This window comes from Toxorhynchites rutilus, chromosome 1, assembly GCF_029784135.1.
Source record: "Toxorhynchites rutilus septentrionalis strain SRP chromosome 1, ASM2978413v1, whole genome shotgun sequence".
NCBI classification, from domain to species: domain Eukaryota; kingdom Metazoa; phylum Arthropoda; class Insecta; order Diptera; family Culicidae; genus Toxorhynchites; species Toxorhynchites rutilus.
In genome coordinates, this window is record NC_073744.1 from 205,070,920 (window position 1) to 205,090,848 (window position 19,929).

The 19,929-nt window shown below is 38.7% G+C and overlaps 1 protein-coding gene across 13 annotated transcripts in view; it reads left to right on the forward strand.

The window, feature by feature from the left end:
- LOC129763203 (disks large 1 tumor suppressor protein-like) overlaps positions 1-19,929 on the forward strand; it is a 70,857-nt gene that overhangs the window by 12,980 nt on the left and 37,948 nt on the right. For all 13 annotated transcript variants that reach the window (XM_055762052.1, XM_055762062.1, XM_055762054.1 and 10 more), the window contains exon 3: positions 7,206-7,337. In XM_055762052.1, the coding sequence (XP_055618027.1) occupies positions 7,206-7,337 (132 nt within the window). The remainder of the gene's footprint in view (positions 1-7,205; positions 7,338-19,929) is intronic.

The following is a 19,929-nucleotide window of genomic DNA, read 5'->3' on the forward strand; positions in this document are numbered from 1 at the left end:
TCAAGTTCTAGCGTTTTAGTGCTGAAATAGAGAAAAAAATGGGGTGGGACGATGAAGACTTTGGCGTGTTGTTAGTGGATAAGAATCAGCATGCAAGATATTTTATCCCTTATTCGCACACTGTTGCCATTTATATTAATGACCTGTAGAATCGGTCAATCTTCGGAGAAGTTTGTTCACTACCTGAAGTTTCAGCTGTTTAGAAAACAATATGTGAGAGACTGCTATTATTTTGACCCTAGAGAAATCAACTCCATATAATCAATATTTATATTTTTGTAAATAAGCATTTTCTGTATTTTAGTTAGTATTTTTTATTACTGCTAAAAGCTTATGTCGCTTCTGTCCTTTAAACTTACCCTGCGTGGCAAACTATTAGGTGTACCGGTAAGCTTCTTCGGTTTTACAACAGATGGCGTAACTTGATTATTATTCCAGTGAATCAAATTTCCAGACATTCGTTGGAAAGCTACTGTCATTGCGCGTATTTTTGAGTATATGTCAAAAAGTTGAAGCGTAAACAACATAGTTTTTTGCCACTTCGGATATGTCGAATTAAGTACCAACGAGAGTGTTTTTGCGGGGAGTGTTACTTCATTACTTCAATATGAACCAAAAAAGCTGCGGAAAGTCATCACATTTTGGTGGAAGTTCATGGTGGCCATGCTCCACCCGAGCGAACATGTCAGACGTGGTTTGCACGGTTTAAAAGTGGTAATTTTGACTTGGAAGGCAAAGAACGTTCCGGACCGCCAAAAAAGTTCACGTGCGAACAACTGCTCCAACGGCATAAAAGAAAGTGTTTTTTTGTATCGAATCGTTTCTGGCGATGAAAAGTGGGTTCATCAAAACAATCCTAAACGTCGGGCAACGTATGGATACCCCTGCCATGCATCAACATCGACGGTCGCGAGGAATATTCACGGCCAGAAGGTTATGCTGTATATTTGGTGGGACCAGCTGGGTGTGGTGTACTATGAGCTGCTAAAACCGAATGAAACCATCACGGGGGACCTCTATCGACGACAATTGATGCGTTTGAGCCATGCACTGAAGGAAAAACGGCCACAATACGAGCAAAGACACGATAAAGCTATTTTGCAGCACGACAATGCTCGGCCGCATATCACGAAACCGGTCAAAACATACTTGGAAACAGCTGAAATGGGAGGTCCTATCCCACCCGCCATATTCTCCAGACATTGCTGCGTCCGATTACTACCTTTTACGATCGATGCTACATGGCCTGGTTGACCAGCACTTCTCTAATTTTTATGAAGTCAAAAATTAGATCGATTCGTGCTTAGCCGTCAAACCGGCCGATTATTTCCGCAAAGGGATTCGTGAATTGCCAGAAAGATGGTAAAAAGTTGTGACTAACGATGGGTTATAATGTAATTTGTAACCATTTTTGCAGAATAAAGCATTAATTTAAAAAAAAAACAAGAAACTTACTGGTACTCCAGTACCGACTGGCCCAGACGCCTCATCACTCGCAAGTCGCCTTCGATTTGGTCCAACCATCGTGCATGATGTGCTACTTTGTTTATGGTGCCGGAAACAGATTTTAACAAGATTGTCCGATATCCTTACGCATGTTCGGCTCATCATAACATACTAACTTTTGCTAGATGTGCAATTAGGTTATCTCCAAGCAGCACATAGAAAATTCGCAAATCCCTCTGTTCAAAAACTTCAAATAAGTTCAGGTCCTCAGCGAACAGTGTGGAGCCCAACAACCGGTCTAATCGATGTTTCGTACAGCGACAACTTTGGGCAGCGACGCATATCGGTTCTCTCTCAGCTTCACGAACTCATCCACCAGCTCAAGCTCTCCGCCGTTCAAGGTAACCCTTGCTGGGAGGCTCAAGTTGCTCTAATTGGAGCCGTTTGCCCTCATATATTTTATATTTGGTGCGTTGATCAGTAGTTCAATCCATCTAGCTTCCACTTTTACGCTTCGCTTCGACTAGCACTACTTCGGCATTCTCCGTCAACATAATTTACATTAACTAGAAAATGAATTGACTAGCTTTGAGAGTTTGGATGACAGATGAACTAGTCCAGTCAGTGGTTATTCTATGTCCATATAAAGAGGAACGAAAACTTGATTTCTGATGCACAAAAGTAGTTCGCCATTAATGGTCGGTTTATTGTCTACCCATCGTGAACTCAAACCAACGAACTAAGACAGTTATCAGGTATGTTAGAAAGGTCGCGTTGGTATTAGTAAATAGCGTGCAATTTGGGAGGAATTCTAAACAACATTTTAGTTCACTTTGCCTCCGAGCTTAATTTTGTGAAAAAACATACAGAAAAACGGGTTTATAGCAACAATATTTACAAATTTGTCAGTGGTTCTGAACACAACACTTCACGCTTTTTAATACGTGTGAATAATTTTCGTGTACGATACAAAACAATCTAGCTCACCTGTAGTATATGTCAAACCACGTCGAACTCAAAACATCGATGCATGCATACGTGGTGAATGAGCGAGAGAGAGAAAAAGAGGAACGAATTCGTTTTGGGGGAAGTCACTTCAAAATGCAATGAAGACAATTTGAAGGAGGAGAATGAAATGAGGTAGTCGAGTCGTAGAGGTGGAAAACGACTAAACGCCCGACTGACTGTTTAGTCATTTTGGCGGAGAAACTGCGTGAAGAAGCCGAAAGTCATTTCCAACTGAATACGGAAGGGAATTTCCCCATAGTCAGCTGACTATCCTCAGTTGAATATGACTATGCCGAGCCCTGACTCTTAGTCTAAGAGTGGAGGCTTTTATCAGTAGAAATCACTGGTATAATAGGGCATGCCCTGCCCATCGCACTTGTCCATCTTGGCTTTCTGGATGCTGGGTTCGCCGTAGAGCTGTGTCAGTTCGTGGTTCATCCTCCTTCTCCATACTCCGTTTGCACCATCGAATATTGTTCTGAGCACTAGGCATTAAGAAACACCAAGTACTTGTGAGTCCTTTTCGAGTATCGCCATGCTTCGTACATGGGTAGTACTACCGGTCGAATCAGGGATTTGTTCATGGGTCACTTTGTACGCGGCCGTAATTTGTTCGGAACTTAAGGATTTGCGGAGCCCATAGCAGGCGCGACTATGTGTTGACTACACGGTACACCGTTCATCGTTACCTGAGTCATTCTTGTCAGCTTTCGGGGATGAGTCGTATTCGTCCATGATTCTCCATAGCTGCCGTCGGTCGATTGTATCATATGCGACTTTGAAGCGACCAAGATGTGGTGAGTAGGAACCTGATACTCGGGGCATTTTTGGAGGATCTGCCGCAGTGTAAAAAGCTGGTCCATCGTCGATCCGAATTTCCAAATTTCCCTTGAATCCGTTTATTAAGCCTTCTACAAAAATGCTTTGACGCGCTGCCTGGTGGCATTACGGAAGTTGGCCGGAACCTTAACCATGGTCGAAAAAAGTTGGATGTCTACATGTGTCTACGAAGCTCTTACGTGACCTTGGCGATCGGCTGCTTCTCCGTTTCGGGCAGGATATTATTGGAGTAGATCCTCCGTTTGAGGTTCTCCCAAAGCAATTCAACCGGTCGCAACTGGGGGAAATTAGGAGAGTTGGCGGTCTTCGGTACAACGTTTATCTTCTGCCGATACATATCCTCTAGTGACTATTTAACATAATGGTTATCCGATGCTACCACGTCTTCAAGGATTTGGCTGGGCAAAGCCAGAACAGGAAAGGCAGGAAAGGTACATAGGATGGGATGAGAGGAATAGAAAATTTCGTATCTTTAACCGAACTTAATTGGGATTTCTTTATATTCACCAACGCCGTAATGTCAGGATGGATCATGTGGTTCTCCTTGTGGTGGATTGTTTCGAACCGTTCGTTTTTCAACGGTTAATCGCTTAGGGCGGTTCCTTTCCTAGTGGAATTGACTTCACCTTGGTGGGCTGTGATATGAATGACGATTTGACTTGCTTGGCTTCACGACCCACGGCGCTTCTGCGTTCGCCGGATCTTATGTAATTTTTATGACTCTCTTTGGCCTTCGTATAAACAATTTTATCGCCTGAGCGAGCTATTTGGGATCAATCGATTAGAAATGTAAAAAAAATTGTAAAACAAACTATTAGTTAATTGACGATTGGTAGAATCTGTACTTCTCAAACTGTCCCGACAAGAACGAGAATATAACAGAGCAACTAGGCACAATTTGAATCATACACCCAAAACATCTCTCAGAAAACCTCATTATGCCCTTCTTCCAAAATTCTTGAAGCTTATTTTCAAAACACTCAACTAGATGCGTGGCTTTCAATTGATCCAGTTGATTGCAATATTTGTCAACATTGATCGTATCACCTTGATGACCTTTCCAGTCTCACCGAACGCCCACAGAACCTTCTTCGAATGAAGTTCAGGCTTCGCAACAGTTGGTCTATGTTCCTCAGAACAAGTGCCTTTTCGATGCACGAAAGGGGGATGTTTCCGGAAGTCTTAAACTATGTTAATCATCGATCGAGTTTCCACTTGCTACAATCACGGCAGGTCCTAATAATGTAGTCTGGATCCATTTCTCTCCTTGTTGTACTCGAGTGGCGTTTATAACAGGCCTTGACCTGCCATACTAAGTAATTCAGCAGGTTCATTTTTTGCCATCGGAAGGCACTAATCCAAACACCATAAGACTAGCGGAGGGCTTGGTCAGATACACGTTTTCATGCACGTCGGCCACGTCTTTAACCGGGGGAGAACGGTTCTGGATTTGATACGGGATCGACGGTAAACATGCTCAAGTCGGTGAACAGAGATACCGGATTTTTTCGTTTGAGAAAGTTCTGGACCGATTTAGATTATCAACATATAAAATTGAAGCCAATTAGCTAGTCTTTTATTAAAAAATATTCTTGAAAGCTGAGGATTTTTTACATAACATATCTCGATATCTTCTTCTTCTTCTTGAATGGCGTTAACGTTCCTTTGGAACTTTTGCCGTCTCAACGTATGCATCAACTAGCGTCATTTATTAATACTTAGTTGAGATTTCTTGAGCCAAATAACTCGCCTTGAATGTATTCCGATGGGCAAGCTCTAGAATACGCGTGACCACAGTGCAAGTCGAAAGAAATTTCTCTGACGAAAAATCCCCCGGCCAGAACGGGAATCAAACCCGAACACCCGGTATGATAATGTGAGACGCTAACCACTCGACCACGGGTGCACATCTCGATATCAGAGATGTTATTTTTTTCATTTTTGATATATGATTTTTCGAAGTTGACCGGGGGTTCGAAAAAACAATTTTCCTAGAATACGCGTGACCACAGTGCAAGTCGAAAGAAATTTCTCTGACGAAAAATCCCCCGGCCAGAACGGGAATCAAACCCGAACACCCGGTATGATAATGTGATACGCTAACCACTCGACCACGGGTGCACATCTCGATATCAGAGATGTTATTTTTTTTCATTTTTGATATATGATTTTTCGAAGTTGACCGGGGGTTCAAAAAAACAATTTTCCCCCTTTTTTCCACTAAAAATATTCATAAAGAAGATAGAGGGCGCTATATTTGTTCTGAAAAGCTTAGGTTTTTTCATGTACTACAGTCAACTCTCCCTAACTCGATAGATTTCATGGCACCTTCGATTGATTTTACAAGCATTTTTCTCTCCATAACTCGACACCTACCCAACTCGATGGCCCCCGAAAGAGATGAGATGTATTATTTTTCGTTTTTGTGTTATTATTTTGCAAATTTAACATGTTTGTCGGTACATGAACATGTCGGTAATCTAAATCTGTTCAGTAGTTCAAATATTATGATTTTTTTTCAAAAAGGCGTTTTTGGATGAAAGGGGAAAATTTTTTTTCGAACCACCCTAAAATGAAAATGGTCACCCTAGCGAAAAAAAATACGGGTCTAATATTATGCGATAAAGAACAAAACTACCACTTTTCATGGAAATCTGAGAACCACTATATCGTTTTGGAGTGGAATGGCTGATATGGTAACTCCATTACTCCTTTAACCCATTAACGACCAAGCTGCAAAAATTATTTTTTTAACAAAAGCCATTGGTGTAATTTTGATTTTTGGCGTTACAGAAACCCCAATCTTCAAGAATTATTCCCGGAAAATGACAAAAAATCAAAAAAGCGCCAAACAAAAACATTGGCCAAAACCTACATTTTTGTTCCTGTATGAGGTTCAATCTAATGCTTTTTTTCCTACATCACAATGTGTGATCTTTTACCAAAGTAATATTCTAGAAAAGTTTACATATTTTCATATTGGTAAGGTTTTGTTTTTGTTAGGTTATGTGAGGTTATTTACTTTCCGCTCATAGTTGCTTTAAATTGATTTTATGCCCAATAAAGTGATACAGATTTGAATAAAATTGATAGTAAGTGGTAGCTAATAGATTAGGCTATCATATGATGCCAAAACCATATGGTTGCTTTCCAAAGCCATGAAAAATTATCGAAGTTACTGTTCGATTTTTCGAACACTTGGCATAAAACGGGTTAATGAAAAAAAAGTCCTCGTCCGAGTGAGAACGCGCTAAACAATCAAACATTTGATTCATGCATGCATACTCACAATCCATCCACCTGCTGATTCACGTCCGTCTCGAAACAGACAGACGCACGTTACCGGGGAAGTCAAAACCATGGGTTTGGGAATTTTCTTACGTTGTTTTGCGTTTACACGTCTTGCGAGCGCGGTGGTTGCCGCGAAAGTATCATCATCTCCTAGGTTCCCGTACGAAAATAGCTTCCCCCGTGTGACGACTATTTACGGATGAACTTGATTTGTCCCTATCGATTTCAGGGTTTCGAATGTTCAACCGCTCGATGGTATCGTTTGCGGGGCGAACTGACAACAGAATGTTTGTTTCTGTCGATGCACCTTTGAATTGAAGGGTTTGATTTTGGGTGTAATTTACGCATGCGCCCAGCATCAACAATAAAAATGCTGTATGAAAGCACACAAAAAAATAACACGGAATGAAAATAAATTTTCACCCGTCTAAAAATAGGAGTCTCTCACCCTACGCGTGATTATGTTGAACTCTCATTAGGTTATGTTTAAAATGTATCATTGCTAAGCGAAAATGAGTACACATTTTTAACTTGTTGTCGATCTTGCTTTTAATCACACATCTCACCAACGAACCGGAAAATTGATCCAAAACTTGTTTGTTGTTCCTATTTTTTTCCAGAAGCACATCGGGCCCTTGAGCTGCTCGAAGATTACCACTCACGGCTGTCAAACCCCCAGGATAAGGCTCTACGCAGTGCCATCGAACGAGTCATCCGGATATTCAAATCGAGGCTGTTCCAGGCACTACTCGGTAAGTGGCGTGTGCGGTCTTTTTCTTTTCTGTTGCCATGTTAAGTGGTTCGTTCGTTTGTGGAATTATGAAACCAGGTCAACACACTTGTTCACTTTCGACACAAATTATGACTGCCTATTGAGTCAAAGCCTGCTGGGTTCTGTGCAACGATTCACACAGTACACAGACTTTTCTGGTTTGGTGGCCACAGCTGATTTCCAATGTATGAAAATTATCGAATAATTTGTTATTTTCAAACAATACATAAACGACAGAAAAAAATATCCCAGAAAACTTTTCTCGATCCCAACCTATCTGTTACGTCTGCAGTTTTTTGAATTATTTCCATTTTCTCTTGGAATTCAGCTTTTTTTATATTTCCAATATAGATTAAAGCTGAAAAAATTAACAAAAACAACAATTCACTCCATCATGCCTATATTCAGTGTCGATGCATATACGAACATTTCAAAATGGGACAGATCGATGTGAGTATTGATGGCACTGGTAATTGTGGGTTTGTTACCCGCTGTGTATTCCAAGAAGGGGAACATTTCAATGCAGTACCACCTCTGCTGGAGTATTGCTATTCGCAGTGAGTTTTATTATTACATCTCCAACCGATTTTCATGTTCATTTTCGCCTACTCCCTGCTCCCAGACCACATGTTATAAAATATGACGTGCGTCCCCATCGTTGCCTGCCCCTCCATGAGGAAAGGGCTACATCATGAGTGAGAACATGAATTATTATCCCATTTATTTATTTATTAGGCTCATTAGCATTTTAGCTGTAACAGAGCCGAGTTTTAATCGTGTACATGTACATATGTTTATGTTTCTATAAATTGTAAATTACACAGTAGCCATTTTTAAGGCGTTAGGTTTTTCTGATCCATTACATTATGGTAAATTACACAGTAGTAGCCATTTAGGCGTAAGGGTATTCTTTCTGTTCTTCCATTGTTCAGCAGACCGGACAGCGGAGACAGTTGATATTGATCATTGTTGGGTTATTTATAGAACAGCAGCCCGATGTTTCTTGCAGAGCAGAGCAGTTGTATGGATGAATCGATCTTATTTCGACCGTGGATCGATCTCCATCGCTGATGATGGTTGCTTGGACGTAGTTATTCTATAACAACACAAAGATGGTCAATTGAGGGTCCTGAGTTTGAACTCACGATCGATCGCTTAGTAAGCGAACGCGTAACCAAGTGGCTACGAAGACCCCCTGAGAACATGAATGAAACGCAGATATCCACGGAGATGAAATATCGATATTTGAGGAAATTCTACAGAAGCATGTATTCCAAATGTTGACATTTGAAAAATAGCGTCACATTACTATACATCCTGTCAAATATATACCGGGAATTTGTAATGTTGAATCTTCCCGCTGAACATTTGTCAATTTTTTACGTAGAACTACGTCTTTCAGAAAGGGTGCCAAATCAGTAAACATGTCACGTTTCTATGAAATAAAGTTAACGTTAATAACTACTTTCACAGCGATCGAATTCTGATGAAATGCATACCAATCGAATTCTCTAAGATTCGTTTGATATGCTATACATTACGATTCCCTATTCCCTAAACGGTTTAAATTAATGAAAACTGGAAGAATTCCCTTTTTCCCATACATTTGTGTGCTAACCCTACCCGTGCCATCAATAACGAGCAACTAATACATTCGTTTCTGTCTGTTTTCAAATTATTTGGTATAAATAAGCCATCCAAGATTTGATCTTGGATGACTTGAATTCAAACATCGATGCATGCATACGTGATGCATGGGAGAGAGAGAGGAACAAATTCGTTTTGGGGGAAGTCACTTCAAAATGCAATGAAGACAATTTGACTGAGAAGAATGAAATGAGATAGTCGAGTCGTAGAGGAAGAAAGCGACTGACTGTTTAGTCGTTTTGACGGAGAAACCGCGTGAAGAAGCCAAAAGTCATTTCCAACTGAATATGGGTATAGTCAGTCAGATAGTCAGCGGACTATCCTCAGTTGACTATGACTATGCCGAGCCTTGGTCTCTATAATTCATTACCCGACCTGATCTGAATCCACATCACTTCTCGTTTGGTGGTCATCGTAACAACATCGTTGCCCGCGAGCATCGATCAAGAGTGTATTGTTTTTCTCAAGACAAGTAAAGGAGGAGTATGGCGTAGAATTTCTTTCACCAAGGGTCCTTCTCAGTTCGGTCGCTGGTTACACACGATTATCCCTAAGGTTTCGACGAAAGCTTGGTTTAAGGGATTGAATGTAGGTCGTGATTTCATTCGCGTGATATCTCGGCTTATGTCCAATCACTACAACCTAAACGCGCATCTCTATCGCATTGGGCTTTCAGCAAACAATCTATGTGATTGTGGCGATGGCTACCACGACATCGAGCATACTGTCTGGTCGTGTATCCGATTCCATTCTGCTCGCTCTCAGCTCTCTAGAGCACTGAGATCAAAAGGCACTCCCGGGATATCCTAGGTAACCGTGATCCTGATCTTCTGCTTCATCTATACCTGTTCCTCAGAAACGCCGATGTCAACGTTTAATGATGTTTCCTTCTTTGTGTCCCTGTTTCATATCCCTCCTATCCGATCAATAACTTTTACTTAGTCGCTGCAATACATACACACGCTCTTTAGAGATACACGGGCCAAAGGTTGTGCAGTCCACTGATCATTCAACAAGAGTCAAAGGTTGTTCCGCTCATGATAGCTCTACACGAGCTGATGTTTGCGTCGGATAGTGACCATTCTATCCGGGATTCCTCGAGTCGAGAAGATGCACCACGCTAGATATGGGGTACAGACTAGGGAGGCGTTGCTGATTAATGATCAGCTGCATCCCAATTCTGCCGTAATCTCACAAAGTGACGCAAGCGCCAGAAGGAGAAATTTTCAGTACGAGACTTTTCGCAAAATTGCATGTATAATCAGCATACGCGTACATTACGAAAATCTGATCTGTACAAACTGTGTACAATTGATGGAAAAACATTGCCATCGGCTCGATTTTTGAAAAAATGCAGTTTTATTTAAGCTATGTTACCAACGCCAGTTTGTTGTGGAAACAGAAAATTTTAATCGCTGTTTCCACAACCGAATGGCGTTCATCCATCAAAGTATGGGAGAATCTGTTTCCAAATATTTTCTACAACATGCCACCGTTGAGTGGAGCAAGAGGTAGCATCAGAGAGAACAGTTCTGCACATTTTCCGTTTTTGTAGCGTGTGTCGAGCGGGTTAACGTAGTTGAGAACTCGATTGTAATAACTATTGACAGCATCTTCTATTCCAATTCAAATGCAATTGAAAACATCCGTGTTGAATAAGATAATGCCGTCCGAAATTATCCGATGTAATCAAATACAGTTTACGCGAGGATGTTCTGAGTTTTGTTATAAGATGCGTTTCGATGGAGATTTTAGACATTACTCTTCGATCAACTCTCAGCTTCAATTCATCCGAAAAAGACATTGAGTAAGTGAGGTAAGTGAACATCGTTAAGATGCTTTGTCCCTTGATTGATGTTGTTATTTGAAATGTTAAGTCCCTTCTCGTTCATTCCATGCCATCAGAACGGATTAAAAATCATATCGCATCAGATTCCAAATTACGTCACATTATAAGCGAAATGGCGCTTGCGCCACATCACAGTGGAAATGGCGCTTACGCCATTCCGTTTTGAAGTCTTTACGGGGTCATTTTTCCACATTTCTATAAAACTTCGCAGTCGTTTGAAAGGATTTGGTATTCTTTATCGATTTATAACATAAAAAGTAAAATGTCAATTTTGGCGCTTGTGTCACTTTGCGAGATCACGGCAGAATAGGAAGTATCCCGTGTCGGGCACAGGTACAGAGCATTGGAGACAGCAACATCACAATTACGAAAACACTTGTAATACTAACCTCGAGCCAACCGCGAGTAATCGGTTACATATTACTAACATAGCTATAAGGCAAACATTGTCGAAATATTGAGCTCCCGGTCCCGTCAGGTTGACGCCATAAATTTTCGTGCCAGTGCGGATATGGGAGAATATCAAGAATGTTGGGATATTGACCCGTGCTGAATTTATTTAGATACAACGTATCTTTCATGGAAGTAACCTTCAAATCCTGGTAGGAAAACCTTACTGTTGCATGATCTGGAGTTCGTTAACACCTCAAGCGGAATATAGGAGTAAAGATGTTTACAGTTTTTGTTCGAAATCTGAGTGATAACCTAAACATTTTGAAGTTGTCAGATGCAAGATTTCATGCATCACTCAAATTTCATGCAAGATTTCATTAAAGCATCGATTAAAGTGTCACCCATACGGTGGTCGTTAGTTAATTGGGCTGGAAGATTAACCCAATTATCGAATTTTACTAGCTAACCGGATTGCAAAACAGCGAAAGCAATACTTCAAATTAAAGATGATGTCTATTATTGATACATATCTACTTTGCAGCTCAGTTCACGCACGCACTGTTAAAGATAAGTTCAGTTGAAGAAAGTCCAGTTAGCGAATGACAGCCGTATATCGCTGACGGGGCGACGAACGTGTTAAGCAGGTGTCGGGATGCGGCAACATGGGCAATTGTACAGCGAAAAATGATATCAATACTAGAAGGATGACAGCGATTATCATGCGAGGACTTACTGAAACCGGCATCACAAAAATGAATCGAAATGAAATATAATCTTCATGACTCATATTAAAAGTTCTGAATGACTCAATTCCCTCCATAATAGATTTAGCAGTATAACCAATACGACTTAAGCTCGAGTCATCCGAAAAACGTGAATACTGATTCAACAAACGAACGGGATTTGCAAGCAGGTTTGGTAAGCAGGTGAAAAACGCATTGGTACGAAAACTAGTATAGTATTTTCGTTCGAATTGTTCAATTTTTGAAAGTTAGAATGGATGGATTCGATTCGTACGAAAACAAAAATACAAATGTGGAATACTTTCGAACGTTTTCTATTCGTTCGAATAAGGGTGAATATCCGAAGTGATTAACAAGCGGATTGAATAATATAATTTCGTAGTTCTACGTCAAAAATGCGGTCGTGTCCTAGATACAACCACGCACATTTTTTTCTTTTTAAGTTGGTACTACTGTCAGTAGTCTTAATGTAGATTTAGAGCGCGATCTGTTTTTAGTTTGTTTACAGCATCATTAAAAACAAGTTAACTTTTTTCTCGACGATTTTTCAATGGATAATTCTATTGGTCAAAGATATTGTGTGAAATGTCGCATTGTAAACAAAATTTTTGTGCCGAAACGTTGAAAATGTTGCAGAATAATTTTTGGTGACTCAACTATGTCGAATACGCGGATGCATGAATGATATGAGGCATTCAAAGACGACCGAGAAGAGATGATCGATTTACCACGTCAACGACAACCATCAACCTCTTTAACTGATCGATAAAATAAAAGTCGGAAAGCATAATTTGAGTTTGAGAGAGCTAGCCTGTGAATAGTGTCAGAAGACCATTATGGGCCTGATTCTCGAATACACTACGAATACACTTCACGGTGGAAACGGTATGAAACGCATTCGCGATGACAACGGTACGGTGTCGACATCTGGATGCGAGATTAGTTTCCCACTAAATTTATCATTATAATATCAAATTATCTTCAGATGAGATTTTTGTATGGGATTATTATACCACATGAAGAAAACAAAGTTTTCCACTCACATTGAATACCAGTTTGATACGAAGAAGATAATTTTCATTAATGATTTTTTATTTGAAAAGTGCTCATTCTGCCTGAAAACTCATAATTATCTTCGACACTTCACTAACTCGTAAAACGTAGTTCAATTGCGTAAAACGTAGTTCAATTGTATTCGAGAATCAGGGCCAATAGCAATATCACAGAGACGCACACAGTCTGTGAGTACACGAGTTAAAATTTTTCGTGCGAGTATAGGAGTGTTAGAAACGCTAATTCCCGGTGTGTATTTGATAGGATGTCTGAACGCAAAAAGAATATTAAGTTTCAATTAATTAAATTTAATCAATGGAATCATTTCAATATCAGTTATTTAATTTTCGACACTTTGTGATCCAAGAAGACAACTTCTTCGGCTACATTTTAGTTCCTCTCAACACGTGAATCAAAGCCCACTTCTTTAACACATTTCTAAAAGTAGCTCAGAACAGAAATGTCTCAGTGACACAAAATTCCATTGGCTCTGGCTGGGATCGGTCCCATGGTGTGACTTGACACAACAAATCAACATTAGCCAAGCATTATCGTTTTTGAGCACCGTCTATGCGCAACCTTCACATAATCAACTTCTTCAAGACAGTTTCATAGCGAACAAATATTCTCGGGCAAGTACACGGTAGTGGAGTTTTCCAATTAGAGTATTTCTTGACTCTTCTGGGCCTCGATAATTGATTATCGATCCGAAACGACGGGAGTGAAGCCATCTCGAGAAGGTTTTAATTGAATCGTGCTAAAATGACAAATTTTCAACAGCAGGGTTAATGATTATTTAGGAAAATATGTGTCTAAGGCGTTCCTTCAGTTTCGAGGGGAATAGCGAACGATAGAATTCAATTTCGTGAAATATTTGAGCTCTATTAGCGATCTCATTAAAACCTCTAGAAGATCACCATCAATATCTCCTAAAAATAAGGTACATACATTCTGTCAAATATATATCGGGAATTTGTTCTTTTAAAGAAAATGCTTTATTCGTCATCTAAATTTATATTATCGTCTTTAAAATAGGGCCCTTCTGATATACTACATTATGCAGTAAAAACGAAAAAAATGTCACACGGAGCCATATCCTGAGAGTACGGTGGTTTTTCAAACACATTCGTGCCAGTTCTGGTCAAAAATTCGTTCACAATGATCCACGGTTGAGCTGGTGCATTATCGTGTGCAAAATTCAAGTGTTCTTCCACAAATCTGGCCGTTTGCGACGATTTTTTTCTCTCAAACACTTCATAGCACCAAGCACTTTATTGGCCGTTTGGCCCTCCGGAACGAATTCTTAATGGACAACATCATATCAAAAATCGCCGAGCAAAAAAAAAAAAGTTAACCTGTTCTTGAAGACGTTGTAAATAAACCAAATGACAGATCGCGCTAAAAATTCACATTAAGACCGCTGACAGTAGTATCAACTTGAAAAAAATGAAAAATGTTCAGAGAGAAAATTTAAAATTACAAATTCCCAGCATATATTTGACAAAATACGATCGAGCCCGATCGGCAGTTAAAAGAAATAAATTTGTGCCAAATCGAAAAACATTTTATATGATATAATTTTAAATGGGGTGCATTTAAAAATTTGTTCGATGTGCTATACCTCCGCAAAAGGTTGAAACTAACGAAAGTTGAATGCATTCCAATTTTCCCATACATTTGTGCAGTGTATTTCTGTGCTTTCTTATCCGTGCTGTCAATAACGAGATAGTAATGCAGTGACGAAGCACAATCTTTAAGTGCCAGCAGTCATTCGTTAACTGGACCTATCTTTAAAAGGGCGTGCATTGCAGTTATTTATCAATAATAGACGCCATCTTCAATTTGAAATATCGCTATCGCTGATTTGCAGTCCAGTTAGAGAGAAAAAATCGATAATTGAGTTGATTTTCCGGCCCAACTAACGAACGATCATTGTATTGAGGAGAGAAGAAATATTGCCGTTGAAGCTCCGCTCGTTTTCTACTTATTGGGCTAAGCCATTTGCGATTTTAAATTCACAGTCTCGACACAATGTTCTACATGGAAATCACTTCGGAGTGCCGATTTTGTTGTGAATAATGAAAAGTGCTTTTTTGTACACAGTTTAACTATCACAGCGAGAATATTTAAAGTCGATGATGTATGAAGCATGAGTCCCCATGTCTTGCCTTTCTTTGGGATACTGTTATATATTTTCCATTGCCCGTTTCAACGCGATGCGATAAAGAAAACACTTCCTTCATACCGCCGATCACAGACGAAAAAATAACGCTCAACGTTTCAAATCATAACGATATCAAGTTTCTTGCTCTTGAATCATTCCCAACGCATACAATCGCATGAAAAGGCCTTGGCACCTAACTCCCAATTCTGAAGCAAACTCTTCCTGTGTTTGGCACGGATCCCGATTGAACAATGCGTCTCATTCAGCCTCTTCAAGCCACCGTTTTTTGACGTAGGACTACGTCTTACATTAAGGGTGTCAAATCAGAAAACAGCTCACGTTTTTATGAAATAAAGTTAACGTTAATAACTATTTTTGCGGCGAACGGATTTCAACGATTTGCATACCAATCGAATCGGAAATTCCGTAGTCTCTAAATAGATTTAAATTGATGAAAATTGGAATACATTTGTTCTGTCCATTTGTGTGCTTTCCCGATCAGAGCTGTCAATAACGGGCAACTTATGCAGCCGCTAGAATAGAAACAATGAAGGGGGATAGCGAAAGGAGAATATTTGCAAAGTAAACTCTACCCTTGCATAGTAAGTGAGATGTCGCTAGCGTATAAGTATCGCATCTGCTCTGAGGATAATTATCAGCATCTTTCTGTGACCCGAAACAACAAACGTCGCTTATTCTGCTCGTTTTGTGTTTCATGTTTCCCCTCGAGCTGTGCACGCTAGCGAATAATTCACATGAAGTGCATTTTAGCTATACATGATGTATACATGTCAAAGCAGGCTAACAATACTTTCTCTTTGTAGTGGAATATTATAACTAAAGTATTTTTTCCCCTTCTGATTATTGGATCTCTTTTGACATTTCTATTGGATTCGTTTTGACAGCCAATTTGATTTTATTCGCATGACCCAGAATACGACTATTGTCAGTGAAAGGATGCCCGAATACGAGTGAAGATGTTCGCGTAAGCTTTCACCGTATGCCCTCGGAAACGTTTTTAACACTCCTATACTCGCGCATTGGTCTGTCAGACCGAGAAATCAATATTTCGTTCATTTCTCAGAAAACAAAGGGGACCTGTGCAGATTGCTTAACACTTTCGGTCTGACACACCGACGCGAGTATAGGAGTAACTTTTTTTGGACAAGTGCCTTTTTTCATATTGCAGAATATTATTGAATGAAATGAATAAAATAATGTTAGTGGCGTGAAATATTTATTGAATATAATGCATAAGATCATTACAAGACTATTCTTATTTGATTTCAGTCCCTTTTGTAACTGGATTCAACGGATCCATATATTAACTATTCGTTGTTAGATTTATACGTTCAAAAGCAAAATATAAATGTTTGACTTTCGTATAGTTATTCGCTAAATATGATGGTCATACATATACACACTTGTGAAAGAATTTCACTTGTGGAAGAATTGTAAACAGTATACTATAAAATGATCGGTAGCTTACAGTAATTTTTAACAGTAACAGTTTCGGGGATATTTTTTAATAATCGACAAGAAAACAAGAAAAAGAAAAGCAAGTTCCTATAAATCCTTTTATATCCTCTTTTTATGCCACATCTAAAAAAAGGCATTAATTCTTAGTTTACCAAGAAAATAGAGACAAAGAATACTAGAAATATGCAGAATTCATATTCCAGAACCTTTATCATCTGGTAAATATCTAAAAGGTCGTTATACATTCTTCTCTTCAATAAAAACACGCAACAACTGTTCTGATTCTTATTCCAATGAAACCACAATCGATCGATACGTTTTTATGTTATTTTATAGCTCTTTATACTTCCATGAATTATATTCAGTTGCTTTATTTTAATTAATAACAGTGAAAAATTCAAAATTTTATGTTATTTAATAGCTCTTTATACTTCCACGAATTATATTCAGTTGCTTTCTTTTAATTAATAACAGTGAAAAATTCGAAAATCGTTATTTGTGTTGGAGTATCAAAAATTACTCTATTTTGAGGAGGCTGAATTAGATGACTATTAAAACATAATAAAGACGAAGAAAACATATTTTTCGGAGTTTTTTCATTCAATCATACCCTCTTCTTGAAATAAATGCCAATAAAGCCTGAAAAATACACAATGGCAACATTGCATAGAAGTTCAATTTTCGGTCTGTGACACCGTGCGCGAGTATACGTGTTATGGTTTTGCACGCGAGTACAGGAGGTTAAAGACGCGGTGAGTCGATTTTCGCGGAGACGATAAACTAGTTGCGAATAAGGGTTCTCGTATCTGTGGAGTAAGTACGATGTTTGAATTATTGGAAACCAGAAGTGTAGCAAACCTTTCATACACATTTTCAGCATTATTTTGATAGAAATACATCGTTACATTTCAACCGGAAAAGAAACCTCGTGAGAAACCGTAATGCCTTCTCCACAATTGAACCGGTAGTTGACTCAGAAGATTACGCCCATCATCAACACGAAGCGCAGATTGCTTAACCGTTAAATTCATCATGAGCACTATCGGATCATAATTACGCGGATTTCATTCGGTCAGCTTCACTAGCAAAACTGTTTTCACCGACGTTGGAAAAAAAAACTTCCCAAAACATTTCACTTTTGCTATGTATGTACGTATCGAAATTCGCCAATGTCGAATTTTACTCCCACATTAAAATCTTGGAGTGAACTAAGCGTTATTCGTAAATTGTTGATATTCTGTTATGTTATATGAGATGCTCTTTCAGTGATGCAATGCCCCAGCAAACATTAAATCGCATAACAAGCGTGTATATAACATCATATGCCCTAAATTTTGGTTGGCATATAATGCGCCTAACTGGCATATGCATGCAAAAGTGGAGGCCATATACATACTTGTCAAAAGCTTACCGAATTAATTTGGATGAATATGCAACTTTGACCAACTATAATAGCGATTAGGGTAAATGATCTTGGTTTGTCCAATTTGGGGTGTTTTTACGCAACTAGTAAATGCAAATCGATTTTTCTTCATGAAAATCACACATTATCGATACGAGTTAGGGTTTGTTGAAAAGCCCCAAGCCTCTAGTTGCTAATACTACCATAAGATGTTGAAATTATTCAAATTTTTATGTTTTGTAACGATTTTCCTTAAAGAAGAATTATGATCATGGTTTGACCACCTCTGATCATGGTTTGCCCAAAAAAATGATCATGGTTTCTCCGGTTTTAGAAATCTCCATTTTTGAATGAAAACATTCGAATTCACAATTAGATGTTGCATTTATCATTGCTTGAGTTTACTGTCATCATATTGATTCATTCATAATTTAGGCTTTCTTCAGAATATTGCCTTTTGCCTTTTTCAACACAGAAAAACCATACTTCTGCTATGCGCGAAGCACACCATAAACAAACATAAACAAACTGCAGCGCGCCAAGCGGTTGCCATAGAAATCATGTGGACAAAACAACATTATTGAATTGGACAACTCATGATCAGAATTGAGTTCATCAAAATGCGTTAATTTAATGGTTTAGCTATGTAAATCCGATACAAATGGTGAGCAAGCATGATGTTTACAATATTTATAAGTGTTGTAATCCAGAAAAGGTCTGAATACGTGCCAAATAATCATCAAATAGAAGGTGTATTTTATAATCCTTTAAAACATGTGATTTCGTAAAAATATACTATCAAACTACTATAAATCATGTAAAAGGCAATTTCATTTATATGTTTCGAAATATTCGAAGGCCTTATTTGACACAGGAGCGCTGAATTAGAGCATTCAAAAAAGTGGGCAAACCATGATCATATTTTCGACTGGACAAACCAAGATCATTTACCCTATGATGGAATTGAATTGCGATCTAATATGAATATATTCATGAATTGTCAACGCACCTAATACGACTTTTGCCATACTCATATACGATTTATTACAGACATAGAAAAAAAACAAATGGCGCAAATTTTTCGTAAAATGTTAATTATAGCCTCACAACTCGCCATTTTTATATATGAGTATTTATATTTGTAGAAATAATAATTATTTAATTTACTTGTGTTGGAAATGGAATATAAATGTTTAAAATGGCACAGATTGATGTTTGGTTAAAACTGCTCCGATTTGGGTTCGAACTCCGGTCGTCTGGATTATCATCCACCAGCTATCTCGCGCGGCTATCTGAAATTTAATTCAACAGCGGTTAAAACTCGTGCATATGATTCGATATGATATAACCTAATACATTCTATGCAGTACGATCAGTCATTGCTGGTTGCCGATTTTATTATTTAAGAAAAGGATCTTTGATTTCCCCATCATAGAAACCAAATATATATAATATCATTGAACTGGAATAATAAAAAATAAATGAACATCAATGAAACTATCTCAATTTTAATTTATTTTTATTACAATTTTCACTGTACAATATGTTTTCTCAATCATATCCAACTAAATTCTGATCACTATTATAATGAATATAATAAACCAATCTGGCAATCTTGCAAAGCGATGCGATGCAATGTGCCAAATTCGATGTGGTATATATCTAAGTTTGGCGTTCAATGAGTAGTTCACTTCGTTTTGCTGCATGTTTCTCTAGAAGGGATGTTTGCCGTTGTTACTTTCATCGAACATCAGCAATTTCGAGTGCTGATATTCAGAAGTCCATTTTTGTAATGTGTTCAGACATTGCTGTTATGAAATGAAACTTGTCAATGTTAAAGCA